Source organism: Cetorhinus maximus, chromosome 9, assembly GCF_964194155.1.
Source record: "Cetorhinus maximus chromosome 9, sCetMax3.hap1.1, whole genome shotgun sequence".
Classification (NCBI taxonomy): Eukaryota; Metazoa; Chordata; class Chondrichthyes; order Lamniformes; family Cetorhinidae; genus Cetorhinus; species Cetorhinus maximus.
The window spans coordinates 84,699,574-84,721,850 of record NC_135887.1 but is presented as its reverse complement, the minus strand read 5'-3'; the positions used below and the strand labels follow the sequence as shown (position 1 = coordinate 84,721,850).

Below are 22,277 nucleotides of genomic sequence, written 5' to 3'. Positions count from 1 at the left end.
TCCATGCCCCTATGTATCCTTCATAGCCAATCACCTAGTTTGCACTATGTATAGACTCAGGAGTCATTCAGTAGCAGCGGGAATTATTTTAAAATCATTGGGGAAAAAAAATAAACCTCTAACAATCTAATAAAACCCTGAAATCAAACACACTATCTTTGATACTGGGGAAAAAACTAGTTCAGAACAAAAAAAGTTGTAATCCTTCAAGTACCTATTGGGTTTATTTAAAAAAAGAAACCATAAAGGCATATTCTATTACTAGTCTCTTAAGTTTAAATCGTTTCTTATCGGCTTTTGAAACCCAGCTAAGCATTCATAATGGCTACAACTATCTAACAAAACCATCCAACTACATTGCCTGAAACTGCCAGAACAGAAGGTGTTCCAATTCCATTTCAAAGCAGAGTCCTGTCAACCAATGGAGAAGAGCAATTGCAGAGATTTTTTCCAACTTTCAAAAACAGACCTTTTTTTTGACAGCCAGAGCTGTCAGTTGATTTAAATCACAACACAAAATGTGAAGTAGAGATTGACAGGCTATTTTGGTTTTTACATTTATAATGCATTAGGACACTTCCTTCATTGGAAAAGGTACTAATACGCATAACAACATTTGCACTACAGTGGTCAATGTAAGGGTCAATTTATCTTTGCAGGACAGATCAATATGATGAATTGCTGCATTAAAAACATGTTTATAGTACAATACAGCATCTAATAGTGACATTTGAAGGTGTCAAAACATTTTACACTTGTCTTTCAGAATGTTACCAATTCCTCAGAAAGCTTCCCCCAGTGGTCACGAACTAGGGCTTCCAAAACCCAGACCAGCACACAAAAATATTTTGCGGGAGGAAATACAATTTTCCTGTGGTGCTCACAATGGGTGCATCTGCGTTTTGCAGCCAAGGCTTTGCCGTCCACAAAATGGTCACACAAAAAAGTGTGGATTTGGGAAGGCAGAGGAAAATTGTTTTCCATCAAAATTAAACTAAGTTAATTGTTTCGGACCTGATTCACACCTCTATTTGGAGATGAGAACTTGGCCCATGGGAACAGTCACATTTAACATCAAGGTGTTAATTCAGAGTAAATGCAATTGGTATTTCTGACGCAATCCTGTGGGTTCTAAGTGAAATGGGTTTGTGCCATAATCCATTTCATTCTTAGTGGAGATTGGTCCACAGCAAAAAAACTGCCTTTGATTCAAAACAAACTCAGTGAATTGACAATCTCACTCAGAGACAGCAGATGTACTGGTTACAGTTTTGCTACATGGTTGGGAAGTCTAGAGGGAACTTTACAGTACATCTAACCTCTGATGTTGACCTGGGAGTGCTTAACCTTGATACTCATTGCCCAAAATGGGAAAATATTCATTCCCTTATTGTCTTCGCCTTGGTGAACATAAAATTAATTGCAATATATAATGTTTTTAAGGAGGACTGAGTTATGCCACCAACTGATTTTTGGATGTGATGGATTTTGCACAAAGTCATTAAAATTAATACCAAATAAAGAACAGGCAAAGCCTCATTATTCCACATTCAAATATTATCCTCATTGCTTTCATGCAGGAAAGATAGCAGCCAAAGTTTAAAATTTCTTATATTAGTATTACGTAATTGAAGTTCACTGTCCTTTCGATGACTTAGAACTTCAATCCATAATATTTATCCTATTACAATAGGTTGTCATTGCCTCCAAGAGAAGCAGAAAGGGGCAAATTTCTGCACAGCTAACCTGGTAATTTTACACATGGTCAGAATACAACCTATGTAAACAAGTCTCAATGGAACCCAATGTAACCTATTGTAGGACTAGATGATCAATGGCACATGGTGTCAGAATATAAGCATTGTGCCAACATAATGCTACACTTCAAAGTAGGAAACTTTCTGAAGTAACATAATAAGGTTCAAGTTTTATTATATAAATGATACCCAGTGATGCAGGATGTCACAGTATGATATATTTTATATTGTAGGGCTGGATGTCCAATGGCACAGAATATCAGGATACTGTACAATTGAGTGCCCAGTATCATATCCTCTCAGGATGTACACAACTTGGCCCCAGTGCTATCCTGTATTTCTGGAAGTTTGTAAGTTAAATAGGTTTAATTCTAGTGAAGCTAACTTACGGTACAGCATACTGCACACAGCTGCTTAGTATTTGTTTCAGTATCATTACAATGGCCATTTGGATGAAGAGGTCCATCATGCAGCCACTTGGATGGCACTAGAAAGGCAAAAAAAGAAATCACTGTCTCCATTCATCAGGTTGTTTGCAAAGGGAGTGTGTATTAAGTGCACAATTTCTCCAAGCAGGGATTTATGGAAACTATGTCCCTGGTTGTAGTTACAACAAAAACTCAAGAAATTCAGCACCATCCATGATAAAGCAATCCAATTCATTGGTACCCTACCACTCAACACAATACTCATCACTTCTACTAGTTGCACAGTGTAGCCATCCACCAAACTTAATTTGACAAAACCTTCCACCCCCATGATCTTTGCCACTGAGAAGGATAAGAGCATGAATACCATGGGAACACTGTTAGTTCCAATGCATACCTGATTTGGATATATACTACCATTCATTTATTACTTCAGGAACAAAATCCTGAAATTCCCTACCACTGTTGGAGCACCATGACAACAAGGATTGTAGCACTTCAAGAACAAAGCCCACTAACCTGGAACCCTGTTACATCAAATAGAACAAATAGATTTTACAAAGCTAGGCAGCAAGCCGGAGGGGTGGGCATAGGCTGATGCAAGAGCCCAAGTGTGCAGGAGAAGCTGGGGATGAACCATAAGGAGGAAGACATTGTTTTCTAGGGAGTCAGGAGACTTTGCCCCCACTGCTGAAAAGCCTAGAGAGCTAACCTTAATAGTCCTGTTTTTAAAAGAAGGAAGTTTACAGAGCAGCTAGCACATTCACAGGCACTAGGAATGCTCTCCAACAATGTGCAACTGATGGAAGGTTGATTGGAAGAGTACACTTTGAGCATCTGTAACACAACCATGATGGAAGGCTTTGCAGCACTGCATTACACCTTTTGGCATGTGATAGCTTCAGGCTGATCTGGAGCAGAAGCCCAAGGGCAGTCTTAGTTTCCATTATACGTTCACTAGATTGATTCCAGAGATGCAGGGCTTGTCTTATGAGGAGAGATTGAGCAGTTTAGGCCTATACTCGCTAGAGTTTAGAAGGATGAGAGGAGATCTAATTGAGGTATATAAGATGCTAAAGGGGATAGACAAAGTAGACGTGGAGCGGATGTTTCCCCTTGTGGGGCATTCTAGAACAAGAGGCCATAGCTTTAGGTTAAGGGGTGGTAGATTTAAATCGGAGATGAGGAGGAATTACTTTTCTCCAAGGTCATGAATCTGCGGAATTCACTACCTCAGAGTGCAGTGGATGCCGGGACGCTGAATAAATTTAAGGAGGAGATAGACAGATTTTTAATTAGTAACGGGTTGAAGGGTTATGCGGAGAGGGCAGGAAATTGGAGTTGAGGCCGAAATGAGATCAGCCATGATCGTATTGAATGGCGGGGCAGGCTCGAGGAGCTGAATTGCCTACTCCTGCTCCTAATTCTTATGTTCTTATTAGGGATTCTCAAGTAATTGTACAGAGGCCTTTTGAAGAGAACTGCCCCTTTCACAGATAATGATGGTAAACAGAGTGTATGACACAATCATCTCAATTAAATACATCATCCCATTCCATGGAAACCTATCTGCAGGCTAGAAGTAACAGTGGAAAATTAGACAAGTGAGAAAATGGGTGAGAATCCAACACCGCAGATTATTGCTCTATTTCCTACTCCTGCATGATGAAATACCAGATGAAAATTGAGTGATATAAAGAGGAAAATCAAAGCTAATATGTCTCTTTCACAGAGATTTATAGATCCTAGCAGAAGTCATGGTTACTACATGTCACATGTCTCAAGTTTTTGTGAAAAAAATGAAAATCAGCAAATTACAACTCACCTCCTCCAGTCGCCACCATCCTGCTATTCTCACATAATTTCTTGGGTGGCCATTAATCCTAGCAGAGAAACAAATCAGTTACTGCAGTGAAGGTTCATCATGTTGTGTAGTACTAATTCACACTCCTTATTGCATTTCCATTGCACACTCACTGTATAATGCATTCCCACAACACCTTCGGCATATTGTGCATGACCACTGCACAACATACATAAGAACATAAGAAATAGGAACAGGAGTAAACCAATCGGCCCCTCGAGCGGGCTCTGCCATTCAATAAGATCATGGCTGATCTGCTTCTGTTTCGATTTCCACATTCCCATCTAACCCCGGTAACCTTTGATTCCCTTACCTTACAAGAATCTATTTATCTTAAAAATATTCAATGACCCCGCCTCCACCACCTTCTGAGGCAGAAAATTCCAAAGTCGCACAACCCTCAGAAAAAATTTCTCCTCAGCTCTTTCCTAAAAGGGCGACCCCTAATTTTAAAACAGTGCACCTTAGTTCTGGACTCACCCACAAGAGAAAACATCCTTTCGACATCCACCTTGTCAAGGCTGTTCAGGATCTTGTATACTTCAATCAAATCATCCCTCACTCTTCTAAACTCCAGTGGAAACGAGCCCTGTCTGTCCAACCTTTCCTCGTAAGACAACCCACTCATTCCAGATATCAATCTAGTAAACCTCCTTTGAATCGCCTCCAATGCATTTACATCCTTCCTTAAATAGGGAGACCAAAACTGCACACAGTATTCGAGGTCCAGTCTCACCAATGCCCTGTATAACTGAAGCATAACATCCTTAATTTTATGTTCATTCCCTCTCATAATAAAGGATAGCATTCCATTAGACATCTTAATTACTTGCTGTGCTTGCATACTCATTTTTTGTGACTCGTACTAGAACACCTAAATCCCTCTGTACCTCAGAATTATGCAACTGTTCTCCATTTAAGTAGTACCCTGCTTTTTTGTTCTTCCTGCATTTGCCAGATCTTTGCCCACTCACTTAACCTTATTAATCTGCAACAAAAACAAAAATAGCTGGAAAAACTCAGCAGGTCTGACAGCATCTGCAGAGAGGAATATAGTTAACGTTTTGAGTCCGTATGACTCTTCATCAGAACCCCTTTTATCAATCTGCAACCTCATGTCCTCTTCACAATATACTTTCCTACCTATCTTTGTGTCATTTGCAAATTTAGCTACCATGTCTTCCATCCCCTCATCTAAGTCATTGATGTAAATCGTAAAAAGTTGAGGCCCCAGTACAGACCCCTGTGGGATGCCACTTATCACATCAAGGCAATCCGAAAAAGACCCATTTATGCATACACTCTGCTTTCTGCCAGCCAGCCAATCTTCTATCCATACTAATATGTTACCCACTACACCATGCACTTTAATTTTCCGTAATAATCTTTGATGTGGCACCTTATCAAATGCCTTCAGGAAATCCAAGTACAGTACGTCTACAGGCTCCCCTTTATTCACTGCGCATGTTATTCCTTCAAAAAACTCCAATAAATTGGTTAAACATGATTTTCCTTTCACAAAACCATGCTGACTCTTCCCAATTGCCTTGAGCTCTTCTAAGTGCACAGCTGTAACCTCCTTAATGATTGATTCTAATAACTTCCCCACGACAGACGTCAAGCTAACTGGCCTATAGTTTCCTGTTTTCTGCCTCCCTCCTTAAATAGAGGGGTTATATTTGCTACTTTCCAAACTGATGGAACCTTTCCAGAATCTAGCAAATTTTGAAAAATTAACACCAGCGCATCGACTACCTCATTAGCCACCTCTTTTAAGACCCTAGGATGTAGTCCATTCGGACCTGGAGATTTGCCAGCCTGCAGCTCCATAAATTTGCTTGGTACCATTTCCCTAGTGATTTCAATTTCACCAAGTTCCTTTCTCCCACTCACCTCCTGATTTGCAGCTATTACTGGAATGTTTTTTGTATCCTCTACAGTTGCAGTAGAGTCTTAAAGGTATTCTAATGGAATTTCTATCATATTAAAACAGTGAATGCTGCAATACTCAGCAGGTTTCCAGCATCTGTGGTGAGAGAACAAAGTTAATGTTTCAGTTTGATGACCTTTCATCATAAAAAGCCATTGACCTGAAATGTAACTGTTTCTCTCTCCACATAAACTGGCAGACCTGATACTAGCATTTTCTGTTTTCTTTCAGATTTCCATCAACTGCAGTATTTTGCTCTTATAGAAGTTCTCTAATGATAATGTGGGCATAAATATCTCAGCAATAGCTAATGGTTGAAACATCTGTGTCTGTTCCAGCAGGGTTTCTGTGCATTAACACATGTACCCAACTACTATTGTAAACAGTAAACTTGCAATCCAAACTCACAAAGTGCACAATATTTTTATGATTATTATAGATATCAAACCACCACGTTATTATTGCACACTTACTAAATAACAATTCCAATTCAGTACATTTATGGGAAGGATAGCACAGTAGTAATGTTACTGAAAAGTAATATAGGGCAGAAATTTCCCCCCATTGGGGAGTTGTGCGGGGGTGGGCGCGAACCAGATCAGCACCCCCAATCAGGGCCTCGCCATCATTTTACGTGGGCAGGCCAATTAAGGAGCTGCCTCAGAGAGATTAAGTTCGGAATGAAAGTTTTTATTAAAGACAGAGAAAAATTATTTAGACATCTCCCCTCATGTGACAGCGTTACGTCATGTTTATCAAATGTTTGAAATTTTTTAAATTTAATTAATAAACCCTTCGTGAAACCTCATCCCAACCGTGGATGAGGTTTCATGAAAAATGTGAAGGCCATCTGGGCTCTTCGCCTGCCCACCAACCTTAAGGTTGGACGGACAGCTTTCTTAACTACTTTAATTACTTTCTTAATGACCTTAATAGGCCTTTGATAGTTCGGCGGGTGCACAGCCGAGTCGGCTGCGTGCCTGCCGAACTGAAAATCTAAAAGACGCACCGTGACATCAGGACACCCGCCTGACGTCACCATGCGCATTTTACATGTCGGCGAAGGGGCCCCGCCCCTGCTCGCCGACCCAAAAATTCTTCCCATAGAGGCCTGGCCTAAAGGTCCAGAGAGATAAATTCAAATCCCACCACAGCAGCTAGGGGATTAAAATTTAATTAATGAATTTGGAACAAAAAACTCGTCTCAGTAATGATGATCATGAAACTACCAGATTTCTGAAAAAATCCATCTCGTTCAACTATGCCTTTTAAGGAAATTAGGGAAATCTGCCATCCTCACCTGGTCTGACCTACATGTGGCCCCAGACGCACAACAATGTGGTTGATTCTTAACTGCCTACTGAAATGACTGAGCAAGCCACTTAATTGCATCAAACCACTGCAGAAAAGTTGAATAAGAATAAAACCAGATGGACTACCTGGTATCAATTCGGCACCAGAAATGACAAAACCACACCCTACTCAGTCAATCCTGCACAATTCTCCTCAATAACATCTGAGGAACTGTGCCAAAATTGGAAGAGCTGTAGCAAAGACTAGCCAAGCCTAACATTGCCATACTCACTGAATCATACCATACAGCCAATGTCCCAGACCCCTCCATACCATCACAGGACATAACCACCATAGGTGGTGACACAGTAGTATACAGTCAGGAGGAGTGGCCCTGAGAGTCCTCAGAATTGATTCTGACCCCATGAAGTCTCATGGCATCAGGTCAAACATGTACAAGGAAACCTCCTGCTGATTATCACCTACCAGCCTGCCTCAACTGATGAATCAGTACTCCACTGTGTTGTGTGCACTACTATGTTAAATGGGATACATTTAGAACAGATCTAGTGGTTCAAAACAGGGCATCAATAAGCTGTTGTGGGCTATCAACAGCAGCAGAATCGTATTCAATCATAATCTATAACCTCATGTCCAATCATATCCCTCACTTTATCATTACCATCAAATCTGGGGACCAATCCAGATTCAGTGAGGAATGTGGGAGAGCATGCTAACAGGATCTAGCATTCTAAAAATGAGTTGCCAATCTGGTGAATTTAGAACACAGGATTACATGCATGCTAAACAGCAGAAACAACATGTTATAGGCAGAGCTAAGCGATCGCACAACCAATGGATCAGATCACATCCAATCATGAACGATGGTGGACAATTAAATAACTAACTGGAAGACGAAACATCCACAAACATCCTCATCCTCAATGATGGTGAGCCCAGCACATCAGTGTAAAAAACAAGGCAGAGGCATTTGCAACCGTCTTCAGCCATACGTGCAAGTGGATGATCCATCTCAGCATCTTCCTGAGGTTTCCACCAGCACAGATGCCAGTCTTCAGTCAATTTGATTCACACTACATGATAATAGGGAGGTCTTGTGGCACAGTGGGTAGTGTCCCTGCCTCTGAGCCAGAATTTCTCGGTTTGAGTCCCACCTCAGGACTTGATGGTCAAGGAAGATGCATTCATAATGCTGTCATACAGATTGAGTATCAATCTGAAAATCCTTCCAACACACACCAATGACAGGCAGTAACAGCAAGAGAGATTCCTGGTCAGCTATGTGATGGAAAGAATGTTGGAGTCTCTACCACCATTATCCATAGCTCCAGACTACAACATACATGTAAAAAAGAGCATTTGCCACAGCAGCTCGGACTCCATGAGTGAACAGTGACACACCACCACAACATGATAACAAGAAATGGCTAAAGACATTAAATACAGCAAATGCTGGCTATGTGCTCTGACAACAACCCACCTATAGTAATGAAGACTTGTGCTCCAGAACTAATCACATCCCTAGCCAAGGTGCTCCAGTGCTGCTGTAACACAGGCATCTGATAATATGGAAAATTACCCAGGTATGTTCTGTCCACAAAAAAGCAGGACAAATTCAATCTGGCCATTTACCACCCCATTATTCGTTAGCAAAGGTAATGGAAGGTGGTATTGACACCATTATCAAGTGGCACTTACTCAGCAATAACCTGCTCACTGATGCTCAGTTTGGGTTCTGCCAGGGTCACTTGACTACAGACCCATCATAACCTTGATTCAAAAATGAGCAAAAGAACTGAATTACATAAGTGAGGTGTCACTGCCCTGGATATCCAGGCCAACATTTGACCAAGTGTGGCATCAAGGAATTCTAGTAGTGCTCCTCCAAAGCGATCCAGGCAACAGAAGTGTACTTTCAGCATTCGAATGGTCTGCTCTGTCACATTTTGTGTTGTAGCATAGCTTTAATTTTATACATGCAGAACACGCGCATAGGTTGTGCAGAGATCAGTCATGCTCAAATCAGCATTGCATTCTGACTGATGTCAGAGGGCAGAATTTTCCCCTTGGCGTGCAGGATCGGCGGGGGCAGTCAGGAAGTCGATTGCTGCCCGCAATCTGTAGTGCTCTGTGATTTTACACAGACGGGCCAGTTAAGGCCTGCCCAGCATGATATGCGAGCGGCAGCACTGAGCGCTGCCTGTGCTGGTGGGGAGCGGAGTGCAAGCTGGCCTAGCGCGAACTTCGTGCATGCGTGCGAGAGAAAGCACAGAATAATCTCCCTGAGGCACAGTGCTGCCTCAGGAAGATGAGGAACATATTGAAACAATTAATGAACATCAGAAAAATTTAATAAAACATGTCCCCTCGTGTGACTCTGTCACATGAGCAGGTACATATTTTTAATTAAAAAATAAAGTTTTTATTTTATTTGTATTTGCTTTTGGAAACGGGAAGAGGCCACTTGGCTTTTTCACCTGCCTGCCAACCGCTAGGTTGAATGGGCAGTGAAAAATTAAACTCAATTGATAACTTAATGGCTTTAATAGGCCTTTTAATTGTCGGCGGGTGCCGGCCGCACCCGCCGACTGAACTATCGCACAACTGCGCGTTGACATCACACTTGGCTGACGTCATCACATGTCATTTCACGCTCGGTCGGGTCGGGCACATGCCCACCCGCCGATCTAAAATTTCTGGCCAGAATCTTGCTGCTCTGAATACTTGTAGTGGTCGTTCACTGCACATGTTAATACCCTTACCAATGTGGCATTGACGTGGCTCACCCCAAAAGTGTGTATATATACTACAGAGAGTGTTTGGACATCAAACTGCTCTGTTAGTTCTCAAACAATGGGTGCTGCCAATCCCAATTTTGCACTGATCATATTCAGGAGAGATAAAGTGAAACAGTAAGGTTAAAAACATATCCTCATCATGTGGTGTATTTTCATTGCATAGTGCAAGACTTGACAGATTCCAGGGAGAATACCTGTGACTGTGAAATTGGTGTAATAGCTTACATGAACTTTAAACAAACACACTTTGCCAGGATGCAAATTTGTCCACAGGTCCACTATACTCACCTTCCCAGAAAAAATGCAATATAAATGATGGATGAGAACATTGTGAAGAACTGGAATATGAACATTTTTACACTGAAGTTGTTTTCTTGAGCCAGTACAGTCCGTGGCTTTTCTGCAAAATACCATAAGGTTATTAAATCACAGCAGACAGTACACCCCATTCTCCAGAGATCAGTCTGAAAGCAGCGCAGAAACAAAGGAATAAAAACATACAATGCACCTTCTGACATGTGTACTGCACTCTGATATTCCCACATGTTTATCCAACATGTATTAATTGCATTCATGCCATCTGAAGCTGTATCCATATCAGCTTCCTTGTGTTTTACCAAAGAGAAAAAAAAATCAGGTTTTTTCACTCAAGTGGAAGGCAAGACCATCAGTTGTCAGAACCAGATTGACTGGAGACCAACATGAGCTTGTCAGAACCAACCAATCAAATGTTACTTTCTGTTTCTGTTGATTGCAGAAAAGTTTTAAGGAGGCTGTTCTAAGAATCACAGTCACCAATAGTCACCTATTTATCATTTGTCCCTGAAGAATAACCAATAAGCTGCTAAAGGGTAGTATTTGAAACTTTTCCTCAAAGGAACTTTCTGGGTCATCTCAGGCTTTTTTATCTTATGGCTGATTTTCTTCTAGATTCTTTGCAGTCACTTGCAATAAGAAAGTTGTTCTGCAGTGTGAAAGCATTTACTTGTTCTATTTACGCATTCCTATCAATGCACTTGCAAGATCATTGGGATTTAGAAATAAAATAGTGACCTAATAGTAATTCTAAAAAAATACAGGGTGATTCCTACAGTTAGGATTTTACTAATGTGTCCCCCTGTAATGTAGGATTCTGGCCTCTTCATGTGCATATGCAACACTTGGTTATACTCTGAAACTTTGAAAACTCTTTTCAGTTTGTTTATATCATGGAGGCCCCTTTTATACCGTGCTTATGAATGGATTCATCAACCTGTTTGTTGGGACTTGTTGGAGGAGGACCGAGCTGGTACTGCAGATAGAGTTGATCAGCAGACACTTTTTAGTTTATTTGCAAGGGTGCTCAGCAGCTATTCATGTGAGCTTTCACATCAAACCCTACCTCCATACTACTGACTACTAACTACAGACGACTGACTACAGAGGTAGCCCGCACTACTCTTCTATTGGTTACACAAGATCATGTGATCTTCCTTTACAACATTCTTCTTAAAGGTATACTGCACATTAGACAAAATCATAATTACCACACTGTTAATTTCAAATTGGCAAACTTTTCATTAAAACATAAGCAGGGGAATATCATAGGAATGCATTAAGCATTTGCCTCTCATAACTGACCAACAATTTCTAGCCTACATTAAAGTGTTAAAAACCAAAAATGTTTGAAATGCACAAATTGTTGACCAGCATCTAAAAGAGGATAAAACAGATTGAAGTTTCAATGTGATCCTTCATCAAAAAAAAGACGACATGGGTATGCATATATATGTCAATGAAGACAGTGATGAGGAATGACCAAGACTTGCTGCTTAACAGGGTAATTGTGGTCAAGTTTTGGACAATTTACAGTTTATGGAGGTTGATGGGCCAGTGAGGAAAGACTGTTGCTGGAGTCTGGAGATGACAAAGGAATGTATAAAGATTTCAGTGACAGAGGGCCTCAGGAGAAGATAAGCAATCTTAGTGGTGGATAATATGTGGGCTTTATAGGTAAACGCAAGGTCAAACTGGACACTACAATTGTGAATAGTCTACTTCAGCCTGAGAGTGTGGCTGCAGGGGCAGATGGAGTCATTAGCAAGGGAGTGAAGTTTGTGACGGGGTCAAAGTCATCAGTCTTCCCAATACTGAGTTGCAAGAATATGTGACTCATCCAAAATTTGATGTTATACAAGTAGTCTGGCAATACAAAGGCAGCCAAAGGGATGAAGTGGTATCGTGGTAGATGAGTGTTGTCAGTGGGACATATGAGAGGATCACCATATCTGCAGATCACATTGCTGAGAGCCCCATGCAGTTAAGAAAGAGGGTCGGGTCAAAGATAGATCCTTGGGAAGTCCAATGGCAATAGGATGGGAAGAAAATCTATTGCTGAAAATGCACTGTCTACATTCAAACTGGAAGCAAGGAACCATGTGAGGCCAGTACCTTAAGCACATTCTTAATCAAAAAGTGATCTTTCTCTGGGCGGCATGAATTCTAGAAAAAGCACAGATACGATGGTGAGCCAGTTTTGAATTGGAAATGCAGAATTCTCTGCCAGGTGGGATTGTTTTAGGTATATGCTGTAAAAACATTTCAGTTCACAAATTACCAAAATGTGCCTGATGTTGGATTCCCAATGAAAGGTACTGGACTCTGTAAAAACAGAAATTGCTGGAAAAACTCAGCAGGTCTGGCAGCATCTGTGGAAAGAGAAACAGAGTTAACGTTTCAAATCCCTATGACTCTTTTTCAGAGCTAAAGTCAAGTAGAAATGTAATGGATTTTATACTGTTTAAGAGGGGGTGGAGCAGGTGGAGCAAAGTAGAAGGTCAGGGATAGTTGGAACCTCAGGAGAAATTTGACAAAGATGTCATGGACACAAGACGAAGGAAGCTATAATGGTAATGTTAAAGACTAAAGAAGGCGCTGATAGTGGCATCAAGGTAAGATAGCAGAACAAAGGTCAGTGCCCTGTGAAAGCACAACATATAAACAAGTGACAGATAGCCCTGTTTGTGGGAGGGAGGAGGGGAGATTGGGGAAAAGGGATAAAGAAAAAAAAGGATAAACAATGTATTTGAAAGAATTTTTTTTAAAATTAGATTAAAAAATGGGTAAAGATGGAGGAGAGGGTCCATGATCTGAAGCTGTTGAACTCAGTGTGCAGTCCGGAAGACTGTAAAGTGCCTAATCAGAAGATGAGGTGCTGTTCTTCCAGTTTGTATTGGGCTTCACTGGAACATTGCAGCAGGCCAAGGATGGACATGTGGGCATGAGAGCAAGATTGCATGTTGAAATGGCAAGCGACAGAATGGTCTGTGTCAAGCTTGCGGACTTAACAAGCGGTCACCCAAGTGTTTAGTCTCCTCAATGTAAAGGAGACTGCATTGGGAGCAGTGAATACAGTATGCTAAATTGAAGGAGGTGCAAGTGGAGCAGTGCTTCACCTGAAAGGAGTGTTTGGGGCGTTGGACGGTGAAGAGGTAGGGGGTAAAGGGGCACCTTCTGCGATTGCTTGGGAAGGGGATGAGGTGTTGGGGGTGATGGAGGAATGGACCATGGTGTCACGGAGGGAATGGTCCTTACAGAGTGGGGGGGGGGGGCGGGGGGTAGCGAGGGGAAGATGTGTTTGGTGGTGGCATCATGCTGGAGTTGGCAGAAATGACAGAGGATGATCCTTTGAATGCGGAAGCTGGTGGGGTGAAAACTGAGGACAAGGGAGATCCTATCATGTTTCTGGGAGGGAGGAGAAGGGGTGAGGGCAGAGGTGCGGGAGATGGGTCAGACACGGTTGAGGGTTGAGGGCCCTGTCAACCACAGTGGAGGGGAGCCCTCAGTTAAAGAAAAAGAAAGACATGTCAAAAGCACTGTAAAGTTGTATTTAAACTTACAACGACATTTATTTTAACATGCAATATTTTATTTTAAATATCTAACTACTCCTTGCCTAAATTATTTTAAGCTTGAAAGGCAGAGATACAGAAGGTTCCAAAATGATGGAAAATTCATGGAATTAAATGTCAAACGTCTAGATTTCTGCCAGGGTAAGACATGTTTCAGACCCCCTGAAAACAATCCATAATATCATAAGAAATAGGAGCAGGAGGATGTTCACTTTTGCATCGCTCGTTAGTAAATCCTAAATCCACCAGTATGCCATTTTTTTTCCTTCAAGAAGAATGATGGAATGCTGGGTATACCTGCTGCTTAAATTACAATATGCTCACATTCCATTGTATTTTCAGTGTCATTCCTCCTCATGTGTTTTAGGAAAAAATTGAGGCTGTACTTGAGCATTTGTTTGAGGACTGCTGGATACTTCTTAATGTTGTTATTCAGCTCTTGCTAGGTATCGTACATTAACAAGTATGACTTGTACAGAGTTCAAACAATTATATTACAGCATTACAAAATTACATACCTAAGTCACATAACATCTTTGCAACTTTGCGATTAACCTGGAACACAAAAATGTCAACAAATAGTTTTATTCATATTTCAGGTAAATGCAGACGTCTCTCCTGTTTCACTACAATATCTAGAATCATACATTTTCAGCCAGAGTTAGCAGTTGTTTTGATTAAGTTGTGCACATTCCATTGGTTGTAATGTGTGAGTTTATCCAGTCAGTTGCTCACACAGTGTGATTTTTAAAAAATTACTTTTTGTGTGAATGGAATCCTTACTTTTCAGGGACTGGATTGTACTAAGTACTTCCAGGTTAAACAAAGCGCTGATGGGCCTCAATCTTAACTCCAACAATGACTTGCCCTTGTTGAAGAAAAAAATCCCGAGGTGCTTCACAGAGGAACAGACATTTAGCCTTTGTGGAAAAGTTAGATAAGGTGACCGAAACCATGACTGAGGAGATAGCTTTTCAGAAGGCCTTTAGAATCATCGAATTTTATAGAACAGGAGGCCATTCAACCCACTTCACCTGTACCAACTCTCTGAAAGAGGTATCGACTTAATCTCATTGCCCTGCCTCTCTCCCATATCCTTTAACATTACTTTGCCAAAATATTTATCCATTTTCTTTTTAAAGTCTGTTAGAAGTTTTACAGAATTATGTGATTCTGTAAAGTTAATAACAGACTTTAAAAAGAAAACAGATAAATATGTTGACAAAGAAATCTCAGTACTGTTCTATGTTACAAGAACTCATGCATAAAAAAACTTCTAACCCTTTCCTTTATTCTTCCAGTAATAATCTTCAATTTATACACTCTAGTTACCAGCCCATTGACCATTGGAAATTGATATTATTAAAATCCCTCATAATTTTGAACAGTTAGATTTCTCTTAAAATCTTGACAGTAGTTAGGTTGACCACATGACCATGCCATCACTAATACCGCCCATTTCCACCTCCATATATCGTCCAACTGCATCCCAGCCTTAACTCATATGCTGTCGAAATCCTCATTCTGCTTTTATCACCTTTAGATTTGACCATTCCAACGTACTCATTGCCAGCCTCTCACATTCTACCCTCCATAAACTTGAGGTTGCCCAAAGTTCTGCTGCCCATGTCCTAAATCACACCAAGTCTTGTTCACCTATCACCCTGTGCTGGTTGACCCAGCTTGGCTCCTGATTAGCAATGCCTCTATTTAAAATTCTCATCCTTGTTTTTAAATCCCTCCATGGCCTCTCTCCTCCCTATCTCTGTAGTTTCTTCAAGGCCTACAACCTTCCAATATATATTTAGTCCTCCAATTCTAGTCTCTTGAGCATTCCCAATTTTAATTGTTGCATTATTAGCAGCCGTAGCTGTAGCTGGGTGTGAAGGCATTTGATGTTAAGGGTGAGGGAAAAGGAATAAAGTATCCAAGGAGGAGAGCAAGTAGTAAGACAGGTTGATATCACCAAGTCCCTTATTGTAGAGACTTACAGAGGACTGTAGCATTCAAATGTGGCAATAGACAGTTCCACCACTTCTCAGATTTATTCTCTGTGTTAACCATTCGTCTAAAGCTCACTGACTCTTCTTAGCCCCACAGGTCTCCTAGGCTGGACTTCACTCTTCCATTACTCCTGGACTGAATCATGCTCTAGATTATTTCGGCATCAGTATTCCAAAGACCCAGGGTAATGCTCTGGGGATCTGGGTTCGAATCCCACCACAGCAGATGGTGGAATTTGAATTCAATTTTAAAAATGGAATTAAAAGTCTGATGATGACCATGGAACCATTGCTGATTGTTGTAAAAACCCATCTGGTTCACTAATGTCCTTTAGGGAAGGAAATCTGCTGTTCACACCTGATCTGGCCTCCATGTAACTCCAGACCCATAGCAATGTGGTTGACTCTTTAAAAAAATGCCTTCTGAACAAGGGCAATTAGGGTTGGGCAATTAATGCTGGCCTAGCCAGCGATGCCCACATCCCATGAACGAATAAAAAAAATAATTCTATAGGTCTCCTATATCAAACCCCTCCTCCACTGTTTCCCTGGACTAATCTCCATGTTTCCAATGGTCCCATGAATCCATTTTTCCACAATAAATCACCACATCAGACCATTTCTCCCACAAAGTTCATACTGGCCTCCCAACACCAAGACTTCGCTGTATCTAAATCTGAAACTTTGAACTGCACCCCCCCCCCCCCCCCCCAACCCCCCTCTTCCCAGCCTCCCTACAATCTCCTAACCACTCCAACTCTCGGGTGCTGCTACTCTATAGTTTCTCTCCCCTACAATTTCCAAACATTTATTCAATGAAACTGAATTCCTGCTCCTTTGATCACCTTCTCACTCAATTCTTAACAACTCAACCATCCATTGTCAATCCGCTGCTTACTTACATTTTAAATAGTTCTCTTTACTCAGACCACCATCGAACATCTTCAGCTTCCTCCTCAAAAAGACACTCAACACATCAATTCTCTCCAATTATCATTGCATCTCTGACCTCTCTTCTGTAACATCTTGTAACATAACACCTCTGAACTGTGCTGAGCTTTCTCAAACCTCGTTTTAATTGCTTCAGTCTGACTCACAATACCCAGGCTGCCCTCATTGAAGTCATTAACAAGATCATATGTGATTGTGACCATGGTACATTGTTCTTCCTAATCCTTCCTTTCCGTCAGCTTTCTTCCATTGTTCAGTTCTGTGGGACTGCCTTGACACTGTACTACCCCTGCTTGTCTGAACACAATCACACATCTCAACAGTGCTTCTCTTCCTGATTTCAGGTCATTTCTAAAGATCCTTTTCTCATCAGTATGCTTCTCCTTGATTACACCACCTACAGCACAAGATCAACTTCCACCCAAAGGAATTCCCATTCTCCGAACTTTGTCAGTTGCAATTTATAATTCAGCAGTAATGGACTTTTAATTGCCAATTTCATATGCATGCTGCAGAGTGAGAACCTTAACCAAACTCAAGAGATTAAGGCTGGGTTATATCGGAATAATATTCTTATTAAAATTTGGATTACATTTGTCTACAGCACTGCCTCCTTACTTCCCAAAAATATGCTAACCTAACAGTACCTTCTGCAAAAGGAGAAATAGCAAATAATCTGTGGCTAGTTCTTGGAGGCTCACTGGACAAACTTGCCCTAAACTTACCCTTGCTCAAATCAGCTCAAAGGAACAGCAGGCAACAACTGTTACTCTTTTGACAAGCCAGAGCAGCAACCAAACAAAATTATTAGTAGGTATGACCCATATTGCCTGACCAAGTAAGCCATAGGAACCTATAGTATATTGTTTCTTCCCTTAAATACAGAATTTTCCCAGGATATACAAGAAACTTGAATGCATCAGTCCACCTCTCCTACGTGATTGAAGGTGATCAAAATATGCAAAGGTTTAATAAAATATGTACTCAAAACGCTTGAAACCACAATACAAAAGAAATGCAGTCTTAATAATAAAGACAAAGTATTTTGTCTCACTCTTACCTTAGTCATGATGAGAATTGTAAAGAAATGCACCACAGCACCAACCATTACAGCAATTGTTCTGGCATGATCACTCAGAAAATCTGAAGAAGACTTTGTGAACATGGCAGCAGCAATAATCCGACATATTACAATTCCAAGTGCAATACCAATAATAATAGTGATCTGTAAGATAACAGGAAAATAACACTGCAAGTTAGCCCAATACACAGGGAAATACACAATGCTGACAAAGTTAAGAAAGACTGGTACAATAAGAGTGGCAGAGGAGAAAATACACAACACTGACATAACCAATGCAGACTAGAACACTCAAGGAGAGATACAAGAGATGTTACAATGGTAACCACAGAAATAGTTCTTTACATACGCTTGTGATCTCTTCATGCACCATCATTAGGCAGCCATAACACCAAGCTCACTCATTGTTCCACACCTTCAGTCCCAACCCACCCACAACTGGACAACCAAATTCATAAACTGGCTTCTTAATGGACACCGGCAATCCTGAGCTCAAATACTGTTGAACCGAGTAGTAATACTAAGCACACTCGCTATTGCAACAGCCACATTCCCAAATCACTCCCATTGGATATGTGCAATCCCTGACTCACTTCTCAGTGACTATTAACATTCTTAAACTCATGAATTATTGAAAGCAAAAATCCCTGAGATAGTTATGTATTGGACAGCAACAGATTTCCAAGCTCACCCCCTACGAGGATGCAGCAATCTGAAACTTATTTCCTATTGATAATTTGTAATTCAAGTTTACATTCTATCAAACAATAAATTCCCACTTCATTCTCTGTTGATTATTAAAACTCCAGGCCCACTCACTATTGGACAAGAGCAATTAAAAGCACATCTCCCATTTATTTTCCAAAAATACATTTTATTCATAAAATTTGTAAAAGCACATTACAAAACGTTCAAACTTGAAAAGTACAGTAAGTGCAATAAAATTCAACTTGTCTCCGTACAGCATATTCCATGCTTAAATGCCTCAATACAATTGTAATACTCTTGATATTTACAATATACATCCATGTCAGGCATACATTCTGAGGGCAAAAATATTTCATATTGAAAATTACAGGAAGTGCAATAAAATCAATTTTTCTTTATACAGCATATTCCATACATTCAATGTCAGGCACACAATCCCAGGGGCTCTACACAGGTTCCAGCTCCTCGGTGCACTATATTTGAAAGGCCTTAAACAGTGATCTTTCCCCAATGCGCCTTTGTGGCAGCTGCCCCAAACTTTAGCGTGTTCCTCAGCACGTAGTCCTGGACCTTGGAACGTGCCAGTCTACAACACTTGGTTGAGGACAAGTCTTGCACTGGAAGTCAAACAAGTTTGTGGCAGACCAAAGAGCATTTTTCACCAAGTTTATGGTACTCCAGCCACAGTTGATGTTTATCTCGGTGTGTGCCCCTGAGAACAGCCCGTAACTGCATTAACTTTTCCATGAGGATTAGGTGGTATGGCATCGTCCGACTGCTTAGAACGTTCTGTGGCACTGTGGCTAGACCCATCCTTTGCAACACCGGGGAGAGGTAGAACCTCAGCACGTAGTAAAACTTGGTGCTTGCATACTGAGGATCCACGTATAGCTTGATACAGCCACACACAAAGAGGATAAGGGCAATAAAAGCAAAAAACTGCGGATGCTGGAAATCCAAAACAAAAATAAAAATACCTGAAAAAACTCAGCAGGTCTGGCAGCATCTGCGGAGACGAACACAGTTAACGTTTCGAGTCTGTATGACTCAACAGAACTAAGTAAGAATAGAAGAGAGGTGAAATATAAGCTGCTTTGGGTGGGAACAGGCAGAGCTGGATAGAGGGCCAGTGATAGGTGGAGATAACCAAAAGATGTCACAGACAAAAGGACAAAGAGGTGTTGAAGGTGATGATATTATCTAAGGAATGTGCTGATTAAGGGTAGAAAGCAAGACAAGCAAGGTACAGATAGCCCTAGTGGGGGTGGCGTGGGGTGAAGGAATCGAAATAGGCTAAAAGGCAGAGATAAAACAATGGATGGAAATACATTTAAAAATAATGGAAATAGGTGGGAAAAGAAAAATCTATATAAATTATTGGAGAAAAAAAAGAAAAAAGGGGGGCATCGGAAAGGGGGTGGGGATGGAGGAGAGAGTACATGATCTAAAATTGTTGAACTCAATATTCATTCCGGAAGGCTGTAAAGTGCCTAGTCAGAAGATGAGGTGCTGTTCCTCCAGTTTGTGTTGAGCTTCACTGGAACAATGCAGCAGGCCAAGGATGGACATGTCGGCATGAGAGCAGGGTGGGGTGTTGAAATGGCAAGCGACAGGGAGGTCTGGGTCATGCTTGCGGACAGACCAAAGGTGTTCTGCAAAGCAATCACCCAGTCTGCGTTTGGTCTCTTCAGTGTAGAGGAAACCGCATTGGGAGCAACAAATGCAGCAGACTAAATTGAGCGAAGTGCAAGTGAAATGCTGCTTCACTTGAAAGGAGTGTTTGGGCCCTTGGACGGTGAGGAGAGGGGAAGTAAAGGGACAGGTGTTGCACCTTCTGCGGTTGAATGGGAAGGTGCCGTGGGAGGGGGTTGAGGTGTAGGGGGTGATGGAGGAGTGGACCAGGGTGTCCCGGAGGGAACGATCCCTGCGGAATGCCACCGGGGGGGGTGAAGCGAAGATGTGTTTGGTGGTGGCATCATGCTGGAGTTGGCGGAAATGGCGGAGAATGATCCTTTGAATGCGGAGGCTGGTGGGGTGATAAGTGAGGACAGGGGGGCCCCTATCATGTTTCTGGGAGGGAGAGGAAGGTGTAAGGGTGGATGCGCGGGAGATGGGCCAGACACGGTTGAGGGCCCTGTCAACCACCGTGGGTGGAAAACCTCGGTTAAGGAAGGAAGACACGCCAGGTTTTGGAAAGTGGCATCATCAGAACAGATGCGACGGAGGCGAAGGAACTGAGAGAATGGGATGGAGTCCTTTCAGGAAGCGGGGTGTGAGGAGCTGTAGTCGAGGTAGCTGTGGAAGTCGGTAGGCTTGTAATGTATATAGGTGGACAATCTATCACCAGAAATTGAGACAGAGAGGTCAGGGAAGGGAAGGGAAGTGTCAGTGATGGACCATGTGAAAATGATGGAGGGGTGGAATTTGGAAGCAAAATTAATAAATTTTTCCAGGTCCAGACGAGAGCATGAAACAGCACCAAAGCAATCATCGATGTACCAGAGAAAGTTGTGGGAGGGGGCGGCAGTAGGACTGGAACAAGGAATGTTCCACATACCCCATAAAGAGACAGGCATAAATAGGGCCCATGCGGGTACCCATAGCCACACCTTTTATTTGGAGGAAGTGAGAGGAGTTTAAGGAGAAATTGTTCAGTGTGAAAACAAGTTCAGCCGGACGGAGGAGAGTAGTGGCGGATGGGGATTGTTCGGGCCTGTGTTCGAGGAAGAAGCAGAAAGCCATCAGACCATCCCGGTGGAGGATGGAGGTGTAGAGGGATTGGACGTCCATGGTGAAGAGGAGGCGGTTGGGGCCAGGGAACTGGAAATTGTTGATCTGATGTAGGGTGTTAGAGGAATTACGGATGTAGGTGGGAAGGGACTGGACAAGGGGAGAGAGAATGGAGTCAAGATAGCAAGAAATGAGTTCCGTGGGGCAGGAACAGGCTGACACGATCGGTCTGCCGGGACAGTCCTATTTGTGGATTTTGGGTAGGAGGTAGAAGTGGGCCGTCCGAGGTTAGGAGACTATGAGGTTGGAAGCTGTGGAAGGAAGATCTCCAGAGGAGATGAGGTCAGTAACAGTCCTGGAAACAATGGCTTGATGTTCAGTGGTGGGGTCATGGTCCAGGGAGAGGTAGGAGGGAGTGTCTGAGAGTTGACGCTCAGCCTCTGCGAGGTAGAGGTCAGTGCGGCAGACAACAACAGCACCACCCTTGTCAGCAGGTTTGATGACAATGTCGGGGTTGGACCTGAGAGAACGGAGTGCAGCAAGTTCAGAGAGAGACAGGTTAGAGTGGGTGAGAGGAGCAGAGAAATTGAGACGACTAATGTCACGCCGACAGTTCTCAATGAAAAGATCAAGAGAAGGTAAGAATCCAGAGTGAGGGGTCCAGGTGGAGGGAGAATATTGGAGGTGGGTAAAAGGATCCGTTGAACGGGGAGAGGACTCCTGCCCAAAGAAGTGAGCACGGAGATGAAGGCGGCGGAAGAAGAGTTCAGCATCGTGCCGAGCCCGAAATTCATTGAGATGAGGGCGTAAGGGTATGAAACTA

At 42.0% G+C, this 22,277-nt stretch overlaps 1 protein-coding gene across 4 annotated transcripts in view; it reads right to left on the bottom strand.

The window, feature by feature from the left end:
• Positions 1 to 22,277, bottom strand: part of LOC144684774 (anoctamin-9-like) — a 178,775-nt gene that overhangs the window by 23,685 nt on the left and 132,813 nt on the right. For all 4 annotated transcript variants that reach the window (XM_078548979.1, XM_078548978.1, XM_078548981.1 and 1 more), the window contains 5 exons: positions 17,996 to 18,160; positions 14,500 to 14,536; positions 10,380 to 10,491; positions 4,011 to 4,068; positions 2,147 to 2,244 (listed from right to left, as the gene is read on the bottom strand). In XM_078548979.1, the coding sequence (XP_078405105.1) occupies positions 2,147 to 2,244; positions 4,011 to 4,068; positions 10,380 to 10,491; positions 14,500 to 14,536; positions 17,996 to 18,160 (470 nt within the window). The remainder of the gene's footprint in view (positions 1 to 2,146; positions 2,245 to 4,010; positions 4,069 to 10,379; positions 10,492 to 14,499; positions 14,537 to 17,995; positions 18,161 to 22,277) is intronic.